Below are 24,907 nucleotides of genomic sequence, written 5' to 3'. Positions count from 1 at the left end.
AAAAGAGTAGCAAAGGGAGTAAAGTGATTAACTATTAAAAATGCACACCTCTCTGCAGTAAGACACTGGACTTTTCATATTGTAATGGCGCTGACATGTCCCAGTTATGGACGAGTCACCACAACCAACTATGAGCTGGCATTCCATCATGCAAATGGGCAGCCGCAGGGATGGCAATAAAAATGGCAAGCCATCAGAAGTCGTTTGTACATCTAAAGCTAGTGGCAGAGCATGACATGCCCACACATCCATAGGGTCAGCGCTGACAAGCACTGCACTCCTAGATTACCAAACCCTGTCTTGTGTTGTGCACACCACTTTGGTCATTTTAATTTGTGACAGAACAGGAAGTCATAATCTTCAAAAATGAAACCTCCTACTTGTTTCTTAGCCCCAATCCCAACCAAACTTATAAAAAGCTGAAAACATGTTCTGGTGTTACCAGTAGTCTAGTGCTGAACGGCTGATGCACGAGACCCTCCTATGCGTAATAATTATAAACCCATTTCAAATGTGCCCTTTCTGTCAAAATGCTTCAAAAAGTAGTTGACAGTCAGCTTCAGCCTCAGCTTACACATCACAATTTATATGAGAAATTCAAGTCTGGCATCCACACCTCTGTCATAGTACAGAAACGGCACTAACCTGTGTTATAAATGACATTCTGACATCCTCTGATTCCACTGTAATTATGTTGTTAGATTTAAGCACTGAATTTGATACCATTGACCATTCTCTGGACCATGACTTTGGTTTTTCAGACACTGTCCTTACCAGAGTTAGTTGTTATTTATCAAATCGCTACCAGTATGTACAGAAATATGCTGACCGTACTCCATCATTATACACAGAAGTTAAATATGGTGTCCTGCGCAGCTTAATATAGTAAAAGCGAAGCAGCTTGAGAGAAAGTGTCGCTACAAACCTTCGGTGCCTTCTGTGAACCTAGGAAATGTGAACTCACTACCAAATAAGATCGATGAACTGGCCGTGCTGGTGAAAAATGTCAGAACCTACAGAGAATGCAGCTTCCAGTGTTTTAGTGAAACGTGGCTAACAACTACCATCCCAGATGCTAACGTGGAGCTACCCGGGATTAGCACAGTTAGAGCGGACAGAGACGCAAATACCAGTGAGAAGAAGAAGAAGGAGGTGGACTTGCTCTCTATGTCAATACAAAGTGATGCAACTCTGGACATGTAAATGTTAAAATCTCCACTTGCTGCAGGGACATCAAACTGTTAAGTCTGCGTCCCTATTACTTGCCCAGAGAGTTTGGACACGTCATTGTTGTTATTGTTTACATCCCTCCTCGGGTGGACATGGAGATAGCGGGTGACCTCATCCATTCCGCGGTTGCTAAATCACAAACACAGCACCCTGAGGCACTTGTGCTAATCGCTGGAGACTTTAACCATGTAACGCTGGACAAAACATTACCTGCCTTCTCCCAGTATGTGGACTGTAACACCTGGGGAAATAGGACTATTGACCTACTGTATGCAAACGTTAAAGACGCATACAGCGCCACCCCGCTGCCTGCGCTTGTTAAAGCAGATCATAACCTGGTTCTGCTTCAGCCTCAATACAAACCAAGAGTGAGGGCGCTACCTACAACCACACGCTCATTCAGGAAGTGGTCCCCTGAGGCAGAGCAGACTCTGGGAGACTGCTTTGGAACTACAGACTGGGATATACTGCTGGGGTCAATTAGTGAGAACATTGAAGAGGCTGTTGACTGCACAACTGATTACATCAACTTCTGTATGGACATTGTAGTTCCAGTAAGAACAGTACGCTGCTATGCTAACAACAAGCCATGGATTACAAGTGACATCAAGGGCCTTTTGAACCAGAAGAAAAGGGCTTTTAAAGGCGGTGATCAGCATGAGCTGAAGTGCGTGCAGAAGGAACTCCGAGTCCAGCTCAGGGCGGTGAAAGAGCAGTACAGGAGAAAGCTGGAGCAGACGTTGCAGAATAAAAGCATGAAGGAAGTGTGGGATGGGATGAAGATAATCACTGGCTGCAGCTCGAAGCATGGTGTCACCATCGAGAGAGACGTGGAGAGAGCAAACCAAATGAACAACTTCTTTAACAGGTTTGATCACCCTAACTCACTCTCACCTCAGAGTACTGCATCCTCCAACCATCCTTCTGCTGATACCAGTATAGGTGAAACATCCCACTGCTCCTTAGGGACAAGTTGACTGAGATGGGAGTAGACTCACACCTGATGGCATGGATCGTGGACCATCTTACAGGCAGACCTCAGTATGTGGATCTTGGGAACTGCAGGTCTGACATTGTGGTCAGCAGCACAGGAGCGCCGCAGGGAACTGTACTTTCTCCGGTCCTGTTCAATCTATATACATCAGACTTCAAATACAACTCAGAGACCTGCCATGTGCAAAGGTTCACTGACGACACTGCTATTGTGGGCTACATCAGGAGTGGACAGGAGGAGGAGTACAGGAACCTAATCAAGGACTTTGTTAAATGGTGCGACTCAAACTACTTACACCTGAACACCAGTAAGACCAAGGAACTGGTGGTGGATTTTAGGAGGCCCAGGCCCCTCATGGACCCTGTGATCATCAGAGGAGACTGTGTGCAGAGGGTGCAGACCTATAAATATCTGGGAGTGCAGCTGGATGATAAATTAGACTGGTCTGCCAATTTTGATGCTCTGTGTAAGAAAGGTCAGAGCCAACTATACTTTCTTAGGAGGCTGGCGTCCTTCAACATCTGCAGTAAGATGGTGCAGATGTTCTACCAGATGGTTGTGGCGAGTGCCCTGTTCTATGCGGTGGTGTGCTGGGGAGGCAGCATAAAGAAGAAGGACGCCTCACACCTGGACAAACTTGTTAAGAAGGCAGGCTTTATTGTAGACACGAAGATTGACAGTTTAACATCCGTGGCAGAGCGATGGGCACTGAGCAGGCTCCTGTCAATAAAGGAAAATCCACTGCATCCACTGAACAGTGTCATCTCCAGGTAGAGGAGCAGCTTCAGCGACAGACTGCTGTCACTGTCTTACTCCACTGACAGACTGAGGAGATTGTTCCTCACCCAAAGTATGCGACTCTTCACTTAAAACATTAACATTATACAAAGTTATTGTCTGGTATACCTTCATTGTTTTGTATCAGTATGCTGCTATCTATCTAATACTAGGACCTTTACTCTTTTCACTTTACATGCTTCTGTATCATTAGAAAACATAACATTATTTTTCACTCATATACAGGTGACACCCAATTATACCTTTCTTCTCGAGCAAATGACATTTCTTTGATACTATCCTTAATTAATTGTTTCAATTAACGGAGTGGATGGATGAGAACTACTTGGCCTTAAACACCGATAAAACAGAGATGGCAATTATTGGAAGGAATGACGCTGATCACAACAATATCCTGTCATTCTTTAACTCTGTTGGAATCACTGTTAAATTGTATTACGTGTTTAGATGTTGTCTTTGACACTAGCATGTCTTTTAAAACACACATTGCTAGATATCCAAAACATGTTTTTTCCATCTTAAAAATGCTGGAAGTTTGACATTTTCTAAATATGCAGGATAGTGTTAAATTATTTTGTGCATTCATTTCTAGTAGGATTGTCAAATGATATGCATTAGTCAGTGGTTGCTCAAGTTGTTCTTCATGCAGCTTTCAGTTAATTCAAAATGCTGCTCTAAGAATTATTACACAAGCCAGAAATTACGAACACATAACTCCAGTTCTTAAGTCCTTACAATGGCTCCTGGTTAAGTTTAGGGCAGATTTCAAAATCCTCCTTTTAACTTATACAGCTTTAAATGGCCAAGGCTCTGCTTACTTATCTGAGCTTATCATTACTTACAAATCAGAGCACACATTAAGATCTCAAGATGCCGGCAACCTACTTACAAATTCAAGGATTAATAAAATAACAGTGGGAGGTCAAGCTTTTATTTACAGGGTCCAAGAGTTGTGGAATGCTAGAGGTGACCCTTCAGTCTCAGTTTTTAAATTCAGGCTGAAGACCAACTACTTTGGTGTTGCATACCCTGACTAGAGCTGATGATTAGCTGTTCATACTGCGTTTCTGTTTGTTTGTCATTTGTACAGAAATATAAGCATCACAATAAGTATCTGGATGTGGTGCCACTGCTCTTCTGCCTGACTACTCTCCTGCTTATGGAAAAGTAATCTCAGGTAAAAGGAGTGTTGGACTGATCAGATGGAAAGGTTCTTCCATCAGACTGGACAGCCATCATAGACTCCACTATAGAAAACCCAGGAGTGGGTAAGCGGTCAGTTGGCTGAGGACTCCAGGTCTGTGACTTTATTTTTGACTTTCTCTTCTACAATTTTAATCTCCATTGTTGTCAACTGGTCATGGTTCACAAAACTTTATGTCTGCAATCAGTGAAGAGTCAGGTCAGGTTGGGGAGCATGCACTGGTACAGTGTGTTGCTGCTCCCACCACAAGATGAAACAACTCGAGCTCCTGGTTGGCAACCCCCCAGGAAGACACATGGTCCAGTCCCACCTTGCGGAAATGACCCTCTATCTGCCGCAGCCAGGTGTTACGTGGCCGACCCCTTGGCCTGCCCTGACCACTCAGGTCCCCAACAATGAGGATCCTATGAGCCGGATCACCCTCGGGGAAACGCACCACATGCCGTAACTGACGCTCCCTCATAATGCAGGTAATGTGCCTCATTTGGGACTCCATGAGCAACCGTTTGTATGACACAAAGTCAAACAAACGGTACCCAAGGATTTTCCGGAGAGACACAGTACCAAAGGAGTCCAGTCTTCATCTCAAGTCACTGGATAGCGTCCATGTCTCTCAACCATATAGCAAGACAGGAAGCACCAGGACTCGAAAGACTTGGACCTTCGTCCTTTTGCATAGATATCGGGGGCACCACACAACCCTGCCAAGGTAAGTAAACCTCTCGACAAGGTCGACACTCTCTCTGCAGACAGACACACTGCTGATGGCTGTGCCCAAGAGTTCATTAAAGGCCTGGATCTTGGTTTTTATCCAGGACACTCAGACTCGTCACTCAGTCTCTCGAGCGCCCCGATCAGAGCAGAGCTCTATACAAAAACTAAATTGTACATTATTTAGTAAAGCACAGATCTGCAGTGGACTTGCTCAGCTCTTAGGATGAGTTCCTGGAGAGTCTCAAGGCCGAGATCCAGTATCTGGAATGTTATTTGCAGCATCAGTACAGGGAGGGAGACATATCTACTACTACATCTGCAGCTCCATCACCACTTCTCCATCTGCTAAGGATGTGTGGACGCCGGCCAACCTGGGGCACATTGGTCTTGAAAAAAGTGTTGTAGATCAAGTTGGCACTGACGCCAGGTGGGTATTGTGAAGCAGGGCCAATAAAGGATGAGGCAAACTGTACAGGCATTAAAGAGCACCAGTGAAGGGAGAGTCTCAAAGCTGATCTACAAGTCAGTTCAGTGAAAAACAACCAAGACAGTGATACATCCGCAGCACCAGACGTCTGCTCATTTATAATCGACAGATCACCACACAGAAATGCAGTGTTTTAACACCTCTGCTGAACTGCGCAGCACTTAAGATCCTTGCTTCACTACCTGACCCTGCAGCACCCAAGGACACCATGTGTGCATAATTGCAACTAAACCAAAGACTACCTCGCCATTTTGAAGAGTTGTGCGCCATTTGAAAGAGTTGGGAATGGTCACTTGAGCCAGCAAACATCGAAGGTAGAGATATGTAACTGCACTGACAAGCTGCATCAACCCAAGGATGTCGCCAACATTATGCGCTGGCATTCCATCATTAAGATGAACAGATTCAGAACCAGCCGCAGGAGGTCCTATAAAAACAGACTGCAAAAGTTGCATGTACTTCTAACTTAGTGTGTCTTGTGACAGATAGGGGGCGCTGTCATCCCCTTGAACCCTCAGACTATGCGCCAGACACCAGATAAAAGTCCAATAATTTGTTTTATTAATAAAATAATGTGCACAAAGCACCCTCCTCTCCACAATACTAATTAACCAATCATTAACCAATCACTAATCAATAATACACAATAATCCTCCACTCCCAGACGTGTGGCCACCCCGCCATCCAGCTCAGCTCCTTTGTCGGGGGTTTCCCACAATCCTTTATAGTGCTTAACCCGGAAATGCTTCATCACTTCCAGGTTAGGTAAAAAGTCCTCTTTTCTTCATCCCGGAAGTACGTCTGTCTCTTTGTCCATGTGGCTAGGATGTACTTCTGGGTTGTACACAAAAGTCTCTCTGCTCCTCCCTGCAGCGCCTTCTAGGGGCCCCTGTGGTATCCAGCAGGGCTGTGGATGAAAACTCCAATGTCCATAATTCCCTGCTGGCATTCGGGGCACCTCCATGCTGCAGGAAGGGCTCCACCTGGCGGCCTGGGGGTATTGGCTGGGTTGACTGGCCGGCCATAGTCCACAGTCTAAAATTAGCAGTACCTTTAAGGTTAAATGGCACTAAAAAGGCATAAAATAAGCATTACACCATTGTGTCACCACTGGCAAGCACTTCACAGCAGTACTACAATATTTACAATGTTAAATCGTATGAGAAGTTGTCAAGACTGCGATGTGAGGCCCAGTATTTTCACTTGCCATAAACTACAACATGTCGAATCACTTTAATTATTGCGTTTTAACAAGGTGAATAGAATTGCATCTTCTGAGAGCACCACAGAAACATCATGCACTGTACGCCCGGTCCTGCCAAAGTGACTCTCACGGGGTGCCAGCCACGGACCTGTCTGGTCTGGCGAGTTAATCATGGCAAAAGAGTAAATACGTTTTACGTTAACATTAAAACAATATTTTAAAACTGAGCGCAGTCAATGAAATATATTTGCCTAACCAATTCCATCCATCCATCATCCAGAGGCTCACCAATGGCAGTTTAAAAGAGTTAAATGTATTGTGACGTACTGTAATTAATGTTTTCTGTTTACTCTGTTTAGGGAAGGCTCCGCGTTTTTATAACTACACATAGAAAGACAGAAGGTGCGTGCGCAGGGGGAAGGAGGAGACAGGAAGGAAGGGGGTGTGGGGGACGGTGTGTCTAGCGACCCTAAAACAGCAGGCTGGGAAAGTTTTATTGCTGGACGCAACTTTGAGTGCTGTGTGTTCCAGCAGATGTGTCAGCAGCTGGGAATCCAGAAGACTTGGACTACCCCTTTACACCCACAAAGCGATGGATTAGTGGAACGGTTTAATTGGACTCTGGGTATCCAACTTGCACTTTTCACATCCCAGGGTCAGATGGACTGGGATGACCAATTACCACTTATCCTCATGGCATGCCGTTCTGCTGTCCAAGAGTCTACTGGATGTACGCCTGGACTCTTGATGCTAGGACAGGAGATCAGGAATCCCCCAAACCTTGCTTATGGCTTTCCCCCTGATTTGTTCTTTCCTTACCCAGGTCCCGAATATATCCACTGTTTGCAAGATAGACTGGAGAAAGCCCATGCCTTTGCCAGGGACCAGCTGAAGGCTGCAGGGGAGCGACAAAAGCGCAACTATGACATCCGAGCCCAAAGAAGGCACTTTTGAGAGGGAGAACAGGACTGGGTATACCGCCCATAGCGTCGAAGAGGACGTTGCCCAAAGCTGGATAGCCCATGGGTAGGCCCCTGTCAGATGCTTGGTCACCTAGGAGAAGTAGTTTATCGTGTATAAATTACACCAGAAGGTAAGAAACTTGTTCTTCATCGAGATTGGCTTGCACCATATTTAGGTGCCCATTTAGTTTCTCCTTCCAACATGGATGCCAGAGACACCCCGCTATAGACTTCTGTCCCTATTCCAATTGAAAGCACCAGTTCAGTGGAGCATAGTGATGGCACATCTGGAACTCGGACGAAGAAGGCTACCAAGACGTTTATTGGATTTTGTGAGCCCTCTGGCTGGGGGTTAGTGTGACGTACTGCAATTAATGTTTTCTGTTTACTCTTGCTCCGCGTTTTTATAAGTACTGTACATGGAAAGACAGAAGGTGCGTGCGCAGGGGGAGGGAGGAGACAGGAAAGAAGGGGATGTGGGGGCCGGTGTGTCTAGCGACCCAAAAACAGCGAGCTGGGGAAGTTTTATTGCTGTTCTGTTCAGTTCTTGTTTAGTAAACTCGGCATCTTTGGAGCACCACGTTCTCCAGCACTTGTATTGTGCCTCACCCTCCTTAGTCGCTACAGTATTTATTTCAGCATTTACTGATTTACTTTTGTGCCTGCGTTTCCCGAGAATACTTCTTCCATTGTGCGGCGTGGCACTGGAAATATCCGTGGAGAGGAGGCGCCAGGCTCACGTGAGGAGAATTTAGAGTCAGCTTTTCGTGCAGGAGGACCAAGACAAAAACTACACAAATGCACAACAAACAAGTAAAATCCACAGCCAAAGTGACACGCGACTTACAACCACGCCATAAGCCTAGCCTGTTACGGTATGTACGAAGGTTCGTCACATGATTCCGCACGTGTTCGGGTTACAGGGTCCGCCCACAAAGCTCATTTACCCAATAGCAGTTCTCCAATCTGTTATTACACTGTGACGTCGACGTGCTGTCAACTCGCAGGCGGAGCGGCCTGTCACACCGAAGCCGTGAACTGAACGGTAAGGTAACGGTGAGTGGCATGAGCTCGAGGTGGGGCGAGCAGTCGGGGCAACCCCGACGCGGGGCCCAGGATGAAGAACAGAAGCATCCCAATAAATGGCGTGAAAAGAGGTCGGAATGTGTCATCCCGTCTGCGGGTGAGTGGTTGAAATGATGCTGACCAGGGAATGGCGCACTGTTAGTCAGTTCCTTTCTAGGAACACCAAGAAAAGACAGTACGCTTGGTGGGCCACTGGAGAGGTACATACAGGGGAAATGTCAACCGTGGACCGTTATGCGAGTCGGGGTGGGCTGCACAGGCAGGCACATTTATATTTACTAATTTGTGTGACGCCTTAATTTAGCCGGCTGGAAACGTCTGAAACCCCATTGGTTACATTGCTTTTGTTTTTCCACTTGGGACCCGGGCAGGTGAAATGATAGCTCATAGTTTGACGGGATTTGAACCTGCAACCGCAGGGTTCGCAGTCCAAACCCACAACCAATGCACCACACCATCACACCCCTTTAAAAGTTTAATGTTTTCATAGTTAAATGTTTGGATATTTAAAACCAGATAGTGAAAAGCTTACAGATTCGATTGCAGTCTAGCGCATTAGAAGTACACAGTAAGAATTCTTGCCCTGTGCTCTTGTGACTTTTCAGCCAAAGTACAGTGCCACGATTTCATAAACGTGTTGGCAATAAATTCTTCCCGAAGTGGCGTGTTCTTACGACACACAAGGCCGATGTTCATTTTGAGAGCCTAGTTTTTTGCAGTTAGCAGTGTTTCTGATCAAGACGGCATGGAACTTCAGTGCTGGTTATCTGTGATATATTGCTGTTCGTCCTGTCATTTCCATACTCGCGCAATTCATTTTGTTAACGATGTAACGCTGTAGGACTGATTGTATTGTGAACGTGTTGGCCTAAATCATTATGTGTGTCTGTCGTCCATTTTCCTCTCATCTGCCAATGTTATTTTTCTTAACTAATTTGCTACAGCTGTTATTTTAATTCTGAGAAAAATAAGACACTGAAATGGCAAGCTTCCAGATGATGCTTTTTGTGTTCCTTTAGCACAATCGAATGTGTTGTGGTGGAGTGAATTCATTTTCAGGCATCCTTCTGTTTTGTATTTTCATGGCTACATTTCTGTGTCGATGCTTTACCAAAACAAACCATCTATGCCTTTGTGCGTGCCTTGCTGAACAGCCCATAGCAGGCCTCTAAACTGCTGGTTAACTGTAATCCAGCGCACTTTAGCCCCTGAAAGGTTGATGCCATTCCTGATTTTTCAGATGAACCCTCAGCAACGGACTGCACAGATTGCCTCCTTCCAAAGATGTATTGTTCAAAGTCTGATCACGTGGAACTACAATGGCTGCCACTGATGGTGCTAGAAAAGGCAGTCGAGTATTCAGCCTGCTGTACGTGACCTCAGTGTGCAGTTCAGTGTTTACTTGGTGGTCATTAATACGGAAAGGATGAGGGTACAGATAAGAGGTGATCTGCAGCCTGACAAGAATTGGATTGGCCATCATGTCTCCCAGTTGTCTAGGCTGTCAGGATTTTCAGAGTCCCAAAATGGAAGCACAACTTATTAATCGAGAGATCACACTGGAGTCAACAATTACGTCAGACATTTATTAAGTCAAACGGTTTCACTCTTGGAGTTTTGTGCTGCTTGTTGTTAAAATGTACATTAAATCAAAGTGTGGGGGAGAGGTTTGCATTTTGCTGTTTTTAAATGGGATGCAATGTATAAAAACAAAAAAAAATCAAGATGTCTGGTCACCCTACACCCTGCAAGCTAAATGCTGCGTTCACATCAAAAGTGGCATCTCCAAAAAGTCCCATGGTATGTGAATTTTTGTTAGGCATTTTTGGGGGAAAAAAGTAAGGTTGTTTTAGATATGCTGTCAGTTCTGCACAAAACAATTAAAGGCAAGCTTTTTTGTTTTTGTTTTTTTTGGGAAATAAAAAAAACTAAAGCCATGAAATGTATAACCCCAAATTTATTTTGACCTCAGTAATGCTGCTTCTGCATTTTATTTGACATTATTGAGTGAGCTGAATGGTCATCATTATGCCACAGCTTGGTGAATTGTTTCATCCAACATGTCCCAGTTTAAGGTTGCACTTTGAAGGGTGTTCATGTTAAATGTCCCCCTGGCAGATGGGTATTGTCAGCCTGACCCATGACAAGTGAACACAGTACGAGTCTGGTATGGTGTCTTCAACACGGCTGACTGATGTTCTCATAAGGTGAGATTTTTCTTTAGAAGATGCTGACTGCAAACACTTGACTTCTTCTGTTACTGAAATTCATAAAAACAATATTTTTTCCGGTCTCTTCCATTTTGTTAAATAATTACTAGCTTTGGGCGGCATGGTGGCGCAGTGGTAGCGCTGCTGCCTCACAGTTAGGAGACCCGGGTTCGCTTCCCAGGTCCTCCCTGTGTGGAGTTTGCATGTTTTCCCCGTGTCTGCGTGGGTTTCCTCCCACAATCCAAAGACATGCAGGTTAGGTGCATTGGCGATTCCCTGGTGTGTGCTTGGTGTATGGGTGTGTGCCCTGCCCGCGGTTTGTTTCCTGCCTTGTGCCCTGTGTTGGCTGGGATTGGCTCCAGCAGACCCCTGTGACCCTGTAGTTGGGATATAGCGGGTTGGATACTTCTGAATTCTCACACCTGCTTAGTCCAATTCGGAGTTGTGTAGGGAGCAGAGCTTGTCCTAGCAGCATCAGGTGAAAGACGGGACCCATCCCTGGACAGGATCTTTGGACACTTGAGAGGACAGTCCATGCAGAGAGCACTAGGAACCCCTGACTCTGGGTCTAACCACTGTGACCACATTTCATCTACATGTATTTTAAGATTTGCTGTGAACCTTTGAATTCTGTGAACTGTACTTTGAAAATATCTGGTGATGTTTTTTTTAGTAGTGCATGACTCCTGTTCTAAAATGTTTTTTGAAACTTTGTAGATTATTTATCTCTCCATCGATTTTATTTTGTACATGCTTTTTCCATGCAAGGAGCTGAAGCCTGTCCTAGCACTGGAGGAACTAACCATCGTTAAAGCATAAGGCCATGGTTACGTTTTTTGTTTTCATAAGAGATGTTGGAATCAGTTCATGCAATTATTATACAGTGTCCTCCATAATGTTTGGGGCAAAGACACATTTTTCCTTGATTTACCCCTCTGCTCCACAGTTTTAAATTACAAATCGGGCAATTCAGATGTGCATTAAAGTGCATATTTTGGACTTTAATTTAAGGGTATTTGCATACATTTTGGTCACACCATGTAAAAATGAAAACACTTTTTATACATGGCTGCCTCATTTCAGGGCACCATAATGTTTGGTGTCCCAGATATTTCTGATTACTCCGCTGTGTTTCATTGCTTCATTAGGGTAGGTATCAGATACCTAGGCTTGCTTCTATCATTTGGAGTCCGCAGTTGTCATTGGATATTGGACAGTTTCTTTTTGCCTCCTCTCTTTGCTCTTTCCATCAGTCTGATGCAGGTTCATCTTTGTCTCTTCTGTCCACAATACCTTTTTTCAGAGTTCTTTAGGTTCTTTAATGTGATTTTTAACAAACTGTAATCTGGCCATCCTGTTTTTGGGGCTACCTTATAGGGATCTGTGCTGGCAGTCAGAAGGTTGCTGTTTCGAATCCTGTAAATGCCAGAAGTGATTCCTCTCTGTTGGGCTCTTGAGTAAGTCCTGGGTATGACGTTAACCTGCAGGGAAAACCTGTGGGTTTGTGTCAGGATTGGCACTCTGGCCACTGTAAAAAAAACAAAACCTTGCACTGCATTCAAACTAGTGTGGTGCTGAGGTGTCACCCGTCACCTGGCTGTGCTCGGGTCCTAATTTGGGATCCTGAGGTGCGCTTCATTGTGTGGTGGGTGCAGCAACACATTCAACTTCTAGCGGTTTGCATCTTGCAGTGTGGCCTCTGTATGTCTGTTCATGAAGTCTTCTGCAGAAAGTAGTCTCTGATGGATACACATCTGCCTCCTGAAGACAACTTCTGATCTGTCGGACAGGCTTTTGGAGCTATTTGTTTCTTTTCTTGTCAGCAGTGGAGGTCTTCCTTGGCCTACCAGTCCCTTTGCACATAATTGAACTCACCAGTGCATTCTTTCTTCTTAATGATATTCCATACAGTTGATTTAGGTCATCCTAAGATTTTACCAACGTCTAATTGGTTAATTATTGTTTTTTCTGCCTCATAATGGCCTGTTTGGCTCTCATTGGCACAACTTTTGTCCTCATGTTGAACAATGGCAACCACCGACGACTCTAAAGGTAGTCTGTAGGTAGAAGCAAGCCTGGGTAGTTTATGCTTGCATGAATGAAGCAATGAAACACATCTGAGTAATCGCAAACATCTGTGACACCAATTGTCCCAAACGTTATGATGCCCTGAATTGGGTTGCGAATCATGTAGAAAACGAGTTGTAATTTCTGCATGGTCTGACCGAAATGAATGGAAATACCCTTAAATGAAAGTCTGCAATGTGCTCTTTAATCACATCTGAATTGTTTGATTTATAATTTTAAACTGTGGAACAGAGGAGTAAATCAAGGGAAAATGTGTCTTTGTCCCAAACATGGAGGGCACTGTATGTGCTCAATAAAGCAGTTTAGGACAGTTGGCAGCATGGTGATATAGGAGTCATTGCTGCTTCTTCACAGCACCAGGAGACTGTGGACTGGTCACTTTCACTGTGCAGACTGCTTATTGTATCAATTCTGCTGTTCAGTGTGTGTGCGCTTTAGTGCACGCTATAATGGACAAGTCTCCTGTTCACAATTAGTCCTTGGCTTATGCCTGCTGCTGTTAGGGTAGACATTGGCCTCTATGATTCTGATTTGGACAAGAAGGTTGAGGTGATGGCGAAATATAAAACTTTATAAAAAAAAAAAACCCATCTCTGTCAGTAACACTGACACTAAGGATGTTGGAATTGATCTCTGCTGGCAATGTGTTGCATGATGATTAGCACTTACGACAATAATGATTGATTTACCTTTAACTTGTATTTGTGGGATAAGTATCAAGCCTGGCTTTCTGGCTAGGAAATAGCCAGGTACTCCATGACTTCACACTCTGGCAGTAGCTTGTTTATTTGATTATTTCTTCTCTCTTAAAATTATTTATTTATTTAAATCTGTCAGTCCTTTAACTTTATCCTTATGACTAAGACTCCTAGAACATTTAGTCCTTGAACTCACTGGTAAATACTATGCCATACAAAACAGCTAGCCAGCTCAGTCTGGATGAAAATAAGTTTGAGAGGTAAGCCCAGTATGGAGAGCTCAACTCAAGTTGACATGATATTTGTTGGCTAAAATCAGCTCAAACCTGTGCTGGGTTAAAATGAAACCACTTTTGTCCGGAAGAAAGTTTGCAAGTAATACATTTAAGAAATATGTCATCTGCTAATGCCCTGTCACTAATGGCCTTGCACCCAGTGCTGCTGACTTCTCATCCTGAAATTGAATTAAACAAAAGAGAAAATGGATGGTTGACCTCCATCTGTTAAGTTTTGAAAGTTTCCTTTTGCCATCTTCCTCAGTATTCCTCCCTGTAACGTGATATTATTAGATGATTAAATATTGTTATATAAAATGTTTAAAAGCTTTAAACTTATCTGAAAAGTGTGTTTTACTTTGTATCATATGAGGGACACTCAAAAAGTTTCCACACTTTTATATTTTTGTTGGAAACGGTGAAGGCGGGAGGAGGAGTAATTGGGCATTAAAAAGTTGGTAGATGCTTGGAAAATTAGATCGCAAGTGAAGGTGACCATGTAGTGAAGAGATGTAATTTGTTTTTGAAATTCTTAATAGAGTTAAAAAGTGCGGAAACTTTTCTTTTCTGTCTCCACACATAGTATAAGAGAAAGTATTATAATGGGGTCTTTTTAAGAGATTGACTTATGTTAGAGATCCTTGAACATGATTTGGCCATTTTCTGCAGTGGTGCCTGTCTGAGTGTTTAGCACTGTATGTATATAATGGTTCTTGAGAACATCTAGTTTACTTAACACACAGCCAATGTTTGTAGAGAAAATGACACTAAATGTTTTCTTTCTCAGTTTTTTAAAGTTGTAGAAAGGTGTGGCATTATTGTTTCAGTATTTTTTTTTTTTTTATTTTTGTTTACAGACGTTACCGGTCTTTCATCAATTTCCATTTACCTAGGAGTCTATGGCACTACAAGTTTGTTTTTTAGAAAAAACATTTCAAATGAAGCTAAAATAAAAATATCTATAGTGTTTGTTTGAAATGTCCTTGAAATTCTCAACCCTTTTCGAGTTATGGAACAGACCTGGTGAAACTCAGTCTCCTGCACTTAAATGTATATTATGATTGATGTTGGATGTATTAATGATACGCGTTATTTATACCAAAGACCTTAAGTGTGGGGCCAACAGGACTGTACGACCTTGTGGGTTTTATTTATTTATTTTGGGATTTCCTCACACTATCCTGTTGTAAATAATTGATTTTAGCTTTTCTTTTTCTTTTTGTAGCTTTGCTGTTCTTTTGCTTCTCATTGGCATCACTGCTATGCACTGTTTCACTGCCTTGAAGCACATTTAACTGTTTGTTGCATTGCGTGAAGTGACCACGCTGAGTTAGTAAACAAGGAAGCAGCCAGACGGCATTGCAACAGCAAAATGCATGTTCTGTTGCTAAAAATAGTTCCCTTTTGCGGATTGACTGCTGTCCTTAGAGGAATGAAGTATCCTATACTGTATTCTTGTTCTTCTCAAACATTTCTCGCGTTCGCCATTTACCCAATTTCTGTGTATGTGACAACTGCCCAGCCACTTCTGAAACCACCGAGGGTAATTTATGTCCTTGTTGCTCACACACACTTCATCTGTTTTCCTAATAGTGTTTTGCTTAACCCTATATGCGACTTGTAGCATAAATGCTATGTTTTATTATGAACAGCATACAAAACACTTCATATGCAATAACTGTGATACCCTTAGAGAGAGAGAGGTTAGGAGCGCACACTGATACAGCACATTGCCGCACTCACCACACAACAAACCAGCTCAGGATCAAGATTAGGACCCGAGTGCAGCCATGCAACAGGTGACACATCAGCACCACACTAGTCCAGATGGAATGGAACCAGTGTGAGGTTTTTTTTACAGTGGCTGGAGTGCCAGTCCTGCCACCAACCCCCAATTTTTCACTGTAAGTTGGACGACTTGCTTGCAGGGCTGGATGCAGGTTAACATCATACCCAGGATGAAGCGATTGCAGGTTAAAGGTCTTGCTCATGGTTCCAACAGAGTAGAGTCTCTTCTGGCGTTTACGGGATCTGAACTGGCAACCTTCCAATTAGTGGCACAGATCCCTAGCTTCAGAGCCACCACACCACCTTGTGCCCTGCAGGTTGGAGGTCCTACGTGAAGGGCTGGATGCAGATTAACGTCATAACCAGGACGGAGCAACTGCAGGTTAAGGGCCTTGCTTAAGGGCCCAATAGAGCAGAGTCCCTTTTGGCATTTAGGGGATTCGAACTGGCAACCAGTTCAGATGCAGATCAGTGCAGATCCCTAGCCTCAGATCCACCACTTATCCAACATAATAACTGTTATTCTTTCACAACTTTATCTTCCTTTTTCAATTCCCTCACTTACCCAGAATGAGTGTCCTTATCTCCTCTCTCTAATCTCTTCAGAGTCTAATCTCCCTCCTTCCTTACTGTCCTTACATTGGAGCTTTGGGGGAGGACAACCATTTTAATTCATATGTGGAATTCACTTCTCCGCTTTTAGCCAAAGTAATTTCTATTGAAAACGTGGCTCACTAAGGTCACAAAACCCCCTCTGGTGTTCATGCACCCTTTAGCACTGATGTTCTTTTAAGGGACTATGTATTCAAGTCTTTCAGGTCAATTTACACCACCTTACACTTTCAGAGCTTCAGCGATGGAAGTCTTTTTGCTCCTCTGTCTACTCCTGAGTATTGTTAAGCATTTATAACCAGCAGATGCTTTGTAGTGGCCATGGAAGTCCAAACAGACGACAGTGCATAATGCTGTAATCCTATAAAAGTGGAATCCTTGTGTAATCGGATTACTCTGTTTAACTATAAGATTCAGGATACTGTGAGACCGCCATTTAAATTTTCAGAGCTCCTAAAAAGTTTGGTCTTTCTGGAATAGGAGTTGCACCATGATCTGGGCCTTGGCAGAAGATTGGGCAGAGGGTTACATCAAGGTAGGCTGGAATTGCCTGAAAGAGGCCAAAGATGAGATCCATGCGTTTGTAGCTTCACAAGTTCATTACTGTGGCTCTCTGCTGGAAGGGCTGCCAGATAAGCTGCTAGCTCACCTGCTGCCGGTACCACTTGCTGCTGCTCACCTCTTAAGAAATGCAAGCTCATCTGAGGCCCTCATGCAGTGGCTGCCTGGTCCCCCAAGAATGGATTGGAAAGCAGTGCTGGTCCTCCGCAATTCTTTGGCTAACTTGGCTCCAGAAAACCTTGTCAAACTCCTGAGCTTTAATTCTCCAGTGATGCTGGTAAAGTCAGCCATAGGTGACGTTCCACAATACCTCACAGGTAATGTCCACAGATGCTAGACAATGCTCAAAGCCGTGGTTGCACGTATTTTTTAGATTGCTTACTCTAATCTAAGTTTCAAGTACTTTACACAGATTGCAAATCAACCCATTAAAATAAGCACGTTTGATATCTTGAGGGATTAATGTTTGTCTGCCGCCAGCACTAATGTGTAAGCTTTTATGTTTTACATTCTTCATTCTGTCATTGGACTGCTTTTGTACCATTTTAGGTTATTCACCGGTGTTGAACTTGAACTTAAACTTGCTTAAAGTTCAATTAAAACTGCAAAAATTAGGGTGTTGTAAAACTTTTGACCTATATTGTATATGCATCGAGTTTGAGCCGTAAAGAATTCATTTTCATAGTTCTTGTGTTAATTTTCCATTTGTATTCTTAAAAGAGGAGATCTTAACTGTGTATTTAACTTGGCTTTCGATAAGTCATCAAAAAGTATAGCTACAACATGTCTACAACGGTCATAATTTCTCCACCTATTGCACCTATCGAGACAGTATTCCTTTATATCGACAGTTAATATTGAATTGACTGCTTTTTTATTGGTAATAACTAACTGCCCTTTCAGATTTTGCAACTCTGACCATTCTTCTCTTACTTTGAAACTCAAATCCTTAAGCTTTACTAATCTAACCACAGTAATGCTGAAATTAACCGGGGATAAATCAAGCTTGCAGTTGGATTTTCTGTTAACTTAATCCATTAATGTTAACTGGCCACTTTATAAAAATAGTTTTTACAAAGAAATTCTGTTTTCATAGAGAGCAATGTACCTGTTGAAAAACTCTAGGGAACAGTTAAAGCATATTTCAAGCAATAAACTATTTATATTTTGCATAAAAATAATATACAAAGAAGATCATTAGAACATTTTCTTGAAATTGGATTGATGAAGAAACCGTAAAATTGTCTGGTGCTGTGTCATAAGAAGGCTATCTGGAACATAATTGCAGAGGTTAACAGTGAAGTTGGCTCTAGCGTTAGTTACTAATGAACTTTAATGCATTTATACATACCAAATGTTTTCCTTAATAACATAGAAGTGACACATGCAGCTCAATGCACTGTGCATAAGGGGGTTGGATAAATTACTGAGGCTCTCCAAAATTCTTTAGCACTAACACTTTTCACAGTTGCAGTTGAGCTCCTGCCTATCTATCTTCATCAAACTTGATGTGATGTATTTCTGATCCGTACGCATCATGACAGCACACATTGAAACTTGAGTGCACTGTTCCCAGTGAATAGTCTTGCATGTCCCATTGCTTTGATTGACTTGGAATAGTTTCAATGCCTAGGAGTTATTATAAACTTGGAGATTTATTTAGGTTCAATTTTTGCAGTGTGATGGAGGCATAGATTAATGAAACTGCACCTGATTAATAAGCTATCTCTGTGCTGTTGCATTTGCTAATTATTGCCAGATTATTAGAATTCTGTTGGTGGAACATTTACATACAATTTGTTACCAAAGTGAGAGACATTTTAAAACTACACTGCTATCCTCCATTGCTCTTGTACCTAATAAGTATTTTTCCCAGCCATCTTTAACCTGTACTCTCAAGTGTTTAATTCATTGAAGTTACATTGTACTCAGACAATATTTTGCATCATTTGAGCAATTATACTTTAGGAAGAAGTTTACTGTAGCACTCAATTTGTTGGTTAGAAACTTTGTTAGAAGAAAATTACCCAACTTTTCCAGTCTTTCCTCAATATCTGTGGTTGAAACCATAGATCAAGATTTAGCCTCTACCAACTTACTACATATTTCAAAGAATTAGGCACTAGATGATCCAAGGTAACATAAGGAATGAGACCTTGTAATTAAAATCTCAAATTATGAGATCAGTCATTAGTGATCAGTCATTAATATGATGAACTGTCCTAAGTTAGCACCAAGCATGGTGTAAATGCATTAAATGCTGTTCATTATAGGCATCTGCCTTGACTAACTGATTTACAGTATAGTTACTCTGGATCTTCTAATAATAATATTTAAAGTAACAACAGATGGAGTAATATTCTGTCATGAAAAAATCTATTATGATATTTTCCACTATGCTGCTCATTCATCTTTATCTTACTTAGTTAGAAGAATATTACATAAATGACTTTGTGTAAATTATTTTACTTAATTTTCTGAGCTAAGAATTTTTCAGAATTTGACAAGAACTCATTTGTCCTTTCTATTTTGGATAATTATCCTCAAATGTCTATATCTAGACTACAACTTTATTCTGCGTATTCTTCGGCCTTTCTGTCACATATATTCTACACTGTAAGACTGGCTTTGTATCGCTTTAAAAGTCTTTCTTCACTTCTCTATGGGATGTCTCTGTTTTGCAGGGCTTTGTTTCTTAACAGATGTTCATACTGGGACAGGTCAGTGTTAACAATAAACTTGACCATATGCCTTTACATTTTTAAAGGAAAGCCTCATGAATATAGAGAGTTCTTGCTTTTAGGCAGTGCATTGTGAAGAGACCCACTGAAGTAAATTGTTATGAAGAGAAACTTCATGGTTACCCAGTTATGACTTAGTTATGTAACTCCTCTTCCTTTCCTTTGACTGCGGATCACTGAGTTTTGGTAAATGTAGATTTAAATTATTTCTGTATTATTTCCTTTCTATTTATCGTAGAGATATCAAACCTACTTTTTGGGTCATATTCCAAGAACTTTGGAATAATAACACTGAATCAAAGATTTATTGCATTGCAAATAATGAAGTGGATTTCATTTCTATTGTAACTAAATGTTGCTAATCTGGGTATTAGCAGGCACATATTTGAAAGTGACAATATTTCTGTTTTGTCTTTGCACTAAATCTAAACTGTACTACTTCTAAATGTTGACATTGTGCATCATATTTAGAAACCTTATCAAAGAATATCCTTATTTTAGATAATAGGATTGATGAGCATGGTTGTGCTGAATGGCCTGTTTAAGTCAAATTTATTCTAATGAATACATCTAGGTAAGAAAGACAGAAGTTTCAAGGTAAGGTTGTTACACTTGCCAATCATGTCACCGGTGAGTGGAGACATGCAGCATGTTGATTAGCATATGCAAGTACGAATTTCATTTTACGCTGTACATTTGGCAATATTGACCCTACAAACTGTATACACCCCTCTGTGCCTAATGATTGATTATTTGTTTCTAAATATTCCACTGTTGTCTCGTGTTAAAATATTTTTTATTCTGCTTCCTTTGTCTAGCCTTTTTACCTTTTTTCCATTCCTCTTTGCCACTGTAACTTGTAATTGCTTCTAACCTTTCACTCCCCATGGTAAATTTCTTATTGCTGTGTCTTTTTATACACACTTGCTTTAGGAAGCATTACTATAACTTGCTTCATAGTTCTCTCATTTGCTTTTGTTATTTTCTTTAGATGACACAAATCTTCCTCGGATCCCTGGTTTTCAAGGAGATGGTCCCATAGTGGTTGGAACATCCGAGGATCCTTCAGCTGCCAACATGTTGGCACTGCCATTCTGCAAACATCCTGGTGACACAGAATCCCCTCAACAAAGTTTGTGTAATTCAGATGAGCTGTCAGAACATGAAGTAAAAGAAGATGGCAATCCTATTAAAAAACCTAACTCCAGTAAAACCAGTCACGATCAGACTGCAGCACGCGTGGTACCTGACCAGGTGTGTGCAGAGTGTCATTTCTGTCTCTTTTTTGTACGTGTAATTTAGCATAGAGAATGGAATGGAAAATTTATTTTAGGATTTCAAAGGTGCAAAGGATCTGGATGTAGTACTTTTTTTCACTGCATTCAAGGAAATAGACCTGTAGTGATGTTCAGAAAGGTTAAGAGAGTAATGTACAAGTTCAACCCATGTGCCCTCTACTTGTATGTTTCTGGTAGGTTTATTCTACATAGCTTTTGTTATGTCATTGTGGCCCATAACTAAACAGAATTAAACATAGCATAAGACAACATTCTGAAACACAGTTTATCTAATGTGAAAACTTGCACTGAAATGGAATTGGAAAAATGGAATGGAAAACTTGCACCGTTAATTATTTTACAGTAGAACATTTCATACTTATTAGTAAAATGATGGTAAAGCAATATTACTGCACTCTTAATCACAAAACACACAAAAAAATAAGATAAATTGCACTGCATGTATGTACAGTTTGTCCAAATTATACTTCTGTATTTTTTATTATATTCTGTAGTTTTTACTAATTGCACATTACCTCATAGAGTTGGAACAGACATAATGATGGATGGCACGAAAGCCCACCACTAACTGACGATTAATCCCTTAGCAGTAACATGCTATACTTTGAAATATCACAGCTACAGGGCATACTTAGGATGCTGGGAATTACAAGCAGAGATTTTTCTGTATAGTAACTTGTGTGTAACTGAGTTTATTGCACTGCTACACTTGCTGCCAGGTTACATTCGGTGACACTTGCAAACAAAAGTACAAAATGATTGAAAATTATGTAAAAGTGCATACACAACTGTACTTTTCTTCAAAATTAGTAACTGCTGCTACATATTCATCTGCTTTTTGTGCTAGTTCATATGTACGGGATAGCCATAAGTCCAGACAATCATAACCAAGGCCCTTCTTGATAAAAATAGAGCTCTTTCAAAACAAATTTTGCTACAATTGAAATAGTGGACTAAATATTTGTGACAACTTTTATATGTGAGCTGTTAAACGTTTTAAGTGCAGCTATTGAAAAAAGTAAATTTTCTCAGCTTGCTAATGAAAAATAATATGTCTAAATCTATTTTTGCAATTGCAGTACAAAAATATAGTGGATTTCAATCCTGAACACATCATTTATTTATTTTTTTTTAAAGATACAAACTCTTTAAAGAAAGTGTGAGCTTTCTTTCAGCTATTCCATACACCAGCAGGGGATAACTGTATTCAGTTAAAAATGTCCCGTACTTTGCCTAAGATTACTTACTGCACACTTACTTTTCACTTTTCTTCTGGAGTTGTAATTAAAAAATATTGGAAGAATAAAGAAAAAAAAATCCCATTCATGTCATTCACTCTGCTGAGTTTGGAATGTTTAAAGTGTCTTTTTTTTTCTTTCCCAAAAATGTGCTGTAAATTAGCTGTGCATGGATGTGTGTGAGTGTGAGAGAGAGTATGAGAATGTGCCCTAGCGTCCTGTTTAGAATTGGTTCCTCCTTTATTTCTGATCCTGCTAAAATGGGCTAATTTTACTAATCAGGCCCATGAGGAGCTGTTCTGCTACTTCTCCCTTGAATATGAATGTTAGGTATCACTGGAATATAAATAACTGACATTTTGAGCACTACTGAACTTCCATCAGCTTAAATTTGACATCCTTAATGAAGGGAGTCACCACTTTCATGCAACACTATCATAAAAATATTAGGTTCACCATTCACTACCACTCCTACAAGCGATTAATAATTAATTACATTTATATAGCACTTTTCTAATATAGACAGTGGGGAACCACTTCAACCTCCACCAATCTGCGTCATCCACCTAGATGATGTTACAGCAGCCATTTTTGCGCCAACACACTTGCCAAACATCAGCTATTATGTTTATTATGTGAGAGAGATTTTTAGCCAAAAAGAGACGGAGGGCGATTAGGTGGAAAAATGAACATACCGTGGTGGGTAATTTAGCCTTGACATTGGTAACACCCTACTGTTCTCTAAAGATTCCCAGGGATCTTTTATGACCACAGAGAGAGTCAGGGCCTCAGTTTTGCTCCTCATGTGTAGGATGGTTCCAATTTGTATACAGTATAGTGTCCCTGTCACTGCTGGACCCTAAAGTCGTCACCTACACCTCTTCCAGCAGCAAACAGAGTTTGTCCTAGATGGTCTCCCATCCAAGTACTGGCTAGGCCCAAAAATGTTAACTTAAGATGGATTATCTCTTCTGAAATGCAAGTGATATGGCTGCTGAGTACAAAAGTACATTATATGTTGTTTTTGTATGTGTGTTTGTTCAACATGTATGGTCTTCTTTTTACGTACATCTGTACAATATGTGCAGCATACAGCCCTTTTAGAAATAACAAATAGGTTTTACAAATAGTATGTGAAATGCAAACTATTTGTACTTTTAAGGTGCACTGTAAAAAGAAGCCTCACCTTTAGTTCAGTGTTTCCCAAAATGGAGGCTATGGGTTCACAAAATAACTGATAAAATTTGGTAAGTCATAAATACCATATATATTTGGTAAATCATCGGTCTAGTTATTCTCTTCTCCTTTATTCTCTGTTTCACTTATTTTAAACAACTACCACTAGACATCCGATTAGAATGTCAACAATATTGTCCTTTATTAAACAAACCAAAGGTGTTAAACAACCTAAAACATTGCAGATAGAGCAGCCGTGAGTGCATGCAGTGTCATTAAGATATCCCACAAACACCATTTTCTGGCAGCCAATTAAAACCAGACTGGTTGTCAGCCTGTGCTGCTCTGTCTTGCGTGTCAGCTTTTAAAGGGGAATACAGTTATCTAGAACAGGGGTGGGCAAAGTCATTCCTGGAGGGCCGCAGTGTCTGCAGGTTTTTATTCCAGCCCAGTGGCTTAATAACAATCTATTGCTCAAGTAATACTTCTGCTTCATTTTATTTGTCTTGCTCATTAAGATTTCAAACCCTTATTGCTTATTTTAGTGTTAAACAACTGTATTCTTGGTTTTTAATTGCTCATTATTAGCAATAAGATGCTAATGACAAAAGAAACCAATATTTCTCCATTTAGCTTGTTTCCATTTTTACCTGTGTGTGTTTATCGTGCACTATTTGGTTTAATTAAATACTTGGAAGGAAAGTGAAGAGAAAAAAGTTAAGCACTGAGAATTACTCATCAGTTTTAGGCTTCAGATCATTTGGTTGATATCTTTAGAAATAAAAACAAGTGTAGGATATGAGAATGACTTGACATGGCAGAGTTAAAGCACTAACAAGCTATGAAACTGAATGATTGACAAGGATTGGTTTTTTAATTAAGCAACTGGGCTGGAACAAAAACCTGTAGCCACTGCGGCCCTCCAGGACTGACTTTGCCCACCCCTGATCTAGAAGACTGATTTTTGTCAAATGATGCTGAAACTCCTTGCCCTGAGCATTAGCACACAATGTTACATTTGTGCCAGTCACTCCCATAATGTTCAGAGCTAATAGAAATCATTGGGAAGCGTTGCATCAGTCATTTTGTATACAGTATACTGATGTCAGTCCCATGAACATCAAGCACTTAGTAGTCTGCTTTACTCCGTTTCACTGAAGCTAGTTAGGTAGTGGGGGGAAAATATTTCCAAATAAAGGATAGATTCTGGGGTCAAGTGTCTCATCATGAAGTGAAAATAACCCAGCTTTATCTAAAAAAGAAAAATATGATGACAGTTATGTAGAGTTTGGCTTTGTGAGTCGTCTTTCTCAGCATTGATTGCTATTAAGACAAAGTCAAGGGCACGTTTGAATGTGGAGAATGTTAACAGAGTCTGCCTGTCATTCATCACTGCCAGTATTGAGAAACTATACAGGCCGAGAGAAGCACACCCATCTCAGTAATTTACCAGGTACATGATCATTAAAAGTATTTGTAAAAGTTTGGTGCAGTGCAGTTCTAAAACTAAATAATCTGAAAAGATGTTTTACTTTCAAGAGTT

The 24,907-nt window shown here is 41.2% G+C and overlaps 1 protein-coding gene across 1 annotated transcript in view; it reads left to right on the top strand.

Annotated features, from left to right (window-relative positions):
* Positions 1-8,586: 8,586 nt before the first annotated feature.
* ddhd2 (DDHD domain containing 2) overlaps positions 8,587-24,907 on the top strand; it is a 54,865-nt gene continuing 38,544 nt past the window's right edge. The window contains exons 1-2 of the mRNA XM_039769230.1: positions 8,587-8,776; positions 20,644-20,906. Of these exons, the coding sequence (XP_039625164.1) occupies positions 8,659-8,776; positions 20,644-20,906 (381 nt within the window). The 5' untranslated portion in view covers positions 8,587-8,658. The remainder of the gene's footprint in view (positions 8,777-20,643; positions 20,907-24,907) is intronic.

Source organism: Polypterus senegalus, chromosome 11 (assembly GCF_016835505.1).
Source record: "Polypterus senegalus isolate Bchr_013 chromosome 11, ASM1683550v1, whole genome shotgun sequence".
Classification (NCBI taxonomy): domain Eukaryota; kingdom Metazoa; phylum Chordata; class Cladistia; order Polypteriformes; family Polypteridae; genus Polypterus; species Polypterus senegalus.
This window is presented reverse-complemented; position numbering and strand designations above follow the sequence as displayed.